A 4,296-nucleotide genomic window follows, 5' to 3' on the forward strand; every position below is an offset into this window, starting at 1 on the left:
AATGTCTTCACAAAGACGGAATGTATTTGATGGCTACTGGATTTTGAATTATTGGGCGGGGAATGTATTTTACCTTATTTTGTAGAGCAGTACATGTTAGTATTCTTATCTTGGTGTTCCCGTTTCCAGATAACAGCAGCTGTGCATGCTGCGGGAGCACTGCTGATGTGTTTGAAGGCATGTTCTGACAACACGTGATGGATCATTAGTGAACCTGTCAGACATGATTACTGTCTCCCATTCCCCCGAATGCACCGGGACTTTGAGTCCTCTACCGTTCAGGTTAGTCAAAGCATCAGCGGCCCTAAGTCAATGTATAACCCATAAGGCACGTAAAAATTAGACGTTACAAGCAAATAATGCCAAAGTTGCTCAATAATTTATTCATGTTGACATTCTACAAAATACAATATAATTGGACACAATATAAAAACTATTTAAGGTTTGAACTAACCAACCAAACATCCAGCAAACCCTGGAACACACCTAACTGTGACAAGCTAACAACTTTGGTAAGGAGTGAGAAGCTCTCTGAGCTGTGCAGCCTCGGTGCACCAGTGTGCCAACGGCCCAGCGGTGGCCAATGACATACCTACCTGAACATTGGGTCGTTTCTAACCTAGAATAATCTAAACAGTAATCTTTTGATCAACCAAAGTGTTGTCTTAATATCCCCGAGGGGGTATTTGGGTGAACATCATGCAACATAAAGATTTAGAGTAAAGTGTGACATTGAAACTTGAAAGGAACAGGAACTTTGCTCAGGGCAGGCCTGCAGGGTTCTGTTGGCACTACAGTACTGGTTTAAATATCCTTCAATATTGATGTTAGTGCATCAGCGAGGGTTCATTCATATTGCACAGGTTTTCCTCTGTTGCCCCCTCTGGGGCTGTAAGTGTCTCGGCCGTGCTGCTTTAAAGATGGGACGTGGGAAGAGGGAGGAGTGCTCAAGAGCACACACAATCCCGAAGGAAGCAGATGTCCAAACGTCTACAGGGTGAAGGAAGTGGTCTCCATTTGGAACAGACCTGAGAGCCAAAGTTTGTGACTTGGTTGAAGACATCCCAACTTGTCTGGAGGACTGAAAGCTTCCCTCTGGTTTCACCCAGTGAAGTGTCTCTGACGTGGCTGCTGAAAAGGTCCTCAGACTAGAAGTGGTTCAAAAAGTAACGTCTGTCCCCGGCACCGCAGCCATCTTGCCGCCTCATCTCTTCTTCTTGCTGTGTCGGAGCATCTTCTTCCTTTTCAGGATCATGTCGTAGAGCTTCTCCAGGCCGGGCTGCAGGCCCTGACCATCCAGGGCCGAGCAGCCCTGTGTGTGGTGCAGCGTGGACGAGCTCAGCTCATGGAGAGCCAGAACCTTCTCCACCTGAAACACAGGAGGCACAAGACAGGACGTCAGTCACAACCAGAGGTCCCATTCACTGAATGGTTGAAGGCCATGTCATTTTTACACAGAACACTGAGGGTCATCTACCTTATTATTTGTAACTGGTATGAACCACTTCACTCCCCACCATGCGTGTGTGGAGAGACTACAGACAGGCAGCATTGAACATGTATGCTATGCTGTGTGCGGAGCAGCAACAATGGCTACACCAGGGGTGAAATACTGGTCCATATGCACCACGGTGGTCCGCTCTACAACAGTAAAACTAGGCCTTTTAACTTTACACATTTTTAGAGTGAAAGAGCAGAGGATAATGATGACGGCGTGAAGTTTAGCTGCAGCGTTCAGAATTTGGCAGCAGTGATGCCCTTTCAGACCATTGCAAAATGTCATGGCAGTTGAGCGTTTGTTGTACTTTCGTTAAAAGCCGTTAACTAAGGGACGTGAAACCATGAATCCATTTTCTTGAAATTCTGCGACAGGTGGGTCGGCTTCTTACCTTCTGTATACTAAAGCAACACTTTGTCTACCAAACATCTAGATGCCCCCCCAGTATAGCGACTAGGGACAGAGAGTGTATCGGCCGTGTCTGTCCCTATGGTTTGGTTTCACTCACCACTGAGACTGACTTAATGCCCCCCCCCCCCCCTTCTACTGGGTATCATGTTGAACGTTTCTAATGCATTTAATAATTGCTGAAAGCATTTCAAGTTGTGTGTTGGAGTTTGTAAAATTCCAAAATGTTAATTTCATTTTAACTCATTGTTAGGCTTGTTGGTATCAGCCTTTAAAAAAACAGTATCGGTCGATCCCCAATAGTGACACGTTTAAATATCTTTGTCCACAACACCGTAAGATATTTCAATTTACAGTGATATGATAAGCCATAAACTAACTATATGTATTTTTTTTTTCTGTCAACCGATTCATTATTTATCTGAGAAATCCGCTCTACACAGCAATGCCAACCATTCGTGTAACAATAATTACCTCTGAAGCTGACGCAGCTCCATCCAGGTCCTGTTTGTTTGCCAGAACCAGCACGGGCACCCCTTGGTTCTCCGCCGAGCGGCTGATCCGATGGAGCTCCACCTTGGCCTCCTCCATACGCTCTGTCTCGGCTGCGTCCACCACGAACACCAGCCCGTCGGTCCTCCGGGTGTACGACTTCCAGAGGGGCCGAAGTTTCTCCTGGCCGCCGACATCCCACACCTGGAACGTGGTGCTGTTGGTTTTCGAGTTGCCCATGGGCACTTTAATCCGCTCCATATTGAAGCCTTTGGTGGGGATTGTCTCAACAAACTCCCGTAGCTTGAGTCTGTAGAGGAGGGAGGTTTTCCCTGCGGAGTCCAAACCAATTACCACGACGTGGAGAGACTGGAAGCTGGGGAGGAACGTTTTGTTCGGGGCAATTTCTGTTAACTGGTTCCCCATGTTTAGGTCCTGTTAAGTTGATATTCCTTCTAACTTTGGTTTGGTTCCGTTGAACTCCCACTGTCTCACAGTCGTCCTGGATTCTTATCTGCACTTGCTTTCTGTGTCCTCGGCAAATAAAGTATCTGGAGCCGAGGAGGAGGAGCCGGTTTGGCTGGAGAGCAGTTCACACTCCTGGCCTCACTTCAAAGGCTGGTGCGGCTGTAGTCACTGCGGGCATTTGAGAGAAAAAATTAGGGCGAGGAAAACATGAGCCAGCTATTTTAACAAGGACACTGGGCTGACAGTAATTAGTTTGCTGAGATAAGATACGTTTTTTTTTTTTACTTTGCATTTAAGTTTTGTGTACAGGCTGCAGAGTTAACCAGTTACATACATTTCGGTGCAGAATTGTTTATATTAAACTATATACTTGGTTTAGTGAAACCGTAGGTTAAACTTTTACAAAGCCTTTGTTCTGACCGACCGCACATTGAATGGTGAGCCTGTATTTGCAAGGCAGAAGGCATTGTTTTTCGGTTTCTAGCTTCCCCTGTACAGAACTGGAAAAACAGCCCCCAGCGGCTGGTCTGGCTTTAGGTAACGTTACTTAACGTTAATGCTTGTACAACACGGCCTCAAACACGAGCAAAGGGAAAACTGAAAATGAGACAATTGTAGTTAAACAAGTTCCAATTTAGTTGCTAAGTTAAAATTCTTTTAAAAATAAATAAAATAAGTAGCTATTTTTTCCCCCTTCTCTTTACAGTGTGCTTCGCGGCGGAAGGACTCAAAGGAATGTTCTCGGTTGTCAGCCGCGCTCCAACAAAGTGGACACACGCAACGCTAGTTTTTGGTGTTGGTGTAAAAAAATGTACTATATCTCACCTGTGGAAACTTCCAATCTCGCTAAACTAGTGAACATTGTTGCAGTCCGACGAATTTGCGAACAGTATCCAAGTTTCAACGCCTAAATAATCCCGATAATCGCCCTCTAAACCGGGTCGTGTTGCCACGGCGTTGGTCCGACAACGACTGGTAACAGGAGAGGCGCAGCGCCTTTAACTGTCTATGTGCAGCGTTGGGAAAAGCACGCGCAACCCCCGCTGCTGACGTAACAGCACGGTGGGCGGGGCGGAGAGAGAGGACATCCCTAGTTCTTCAACTGTCTATGTAACTTGTTTACATACTGTTATAGTAGTTTTCTATGCAACAATGCATCTACACTGCATCTTATTTTTTAAAGATGATCACAGGTTTTGTGTGTTAATATAACCTGCAAATAGAAACTCAAGCTGTCAAGTGAAAAACACAATATTTGAGAGAACAACAAAGTTGCATAAAATGGGAACGACAATGTAAAAACGATCAATTACAGTGCTACTTACTTACTTTCCACCACTGTTTTCAACCTGGACCCTGTGTTCCCATGTTTGTGTCCGATTGACTGATGGGGACAACAATCTGAGACATCGGTCCAGTATTAACAGAGA

General features: G+C 45.5%; 1 protein-coding gene across 1 annotated transcript; it reads right to left on the bottom strand.

Moving 5' to 3' along the window:
• Positions 1-349: 349 nt before the first annotated feature.
• On the bottom strand, positions 350-3,875 carry LOC117958691 (ADP-ribosylation factor-like protein 4D). Its single transcript, XM_034895250.1, has 3 exons — positions 3,692-3,875; positions 2,381-3,034; positions 350-1,369 (listed from the first exon to the last, which is right to left on the bottom strand). Exons 2-3 carry the CDS (start codon positions 2,822-2,824, stop codon positions 1,205-1,207), a joined length of 609 nt encoding a protein of 202 aa, XP_034751141.1. The 5' UTR covers positions 2,825-3,034; positions 3,692-3,875; the 3' UTR covers positions 350-1,204.
• Between the last annotated feature and the right edge of the window lie 421 nt (positions 3,876-4,296).

Source organism: Etheostoma cragini, chromosome 15 (assembly GCF_013103735.1).
Source record: "Etheostoma cragini isolate CJK2018 chromosome 15, CSU_Ecrag_1.0, whole genome shotgun sequence".
NCBI classification, from domain to species: Eukaryota; Metazoa; Chordata; class Actinopteri; order Perciformes; family Percidae; genus Etheostoma; species Etheostoma cragini.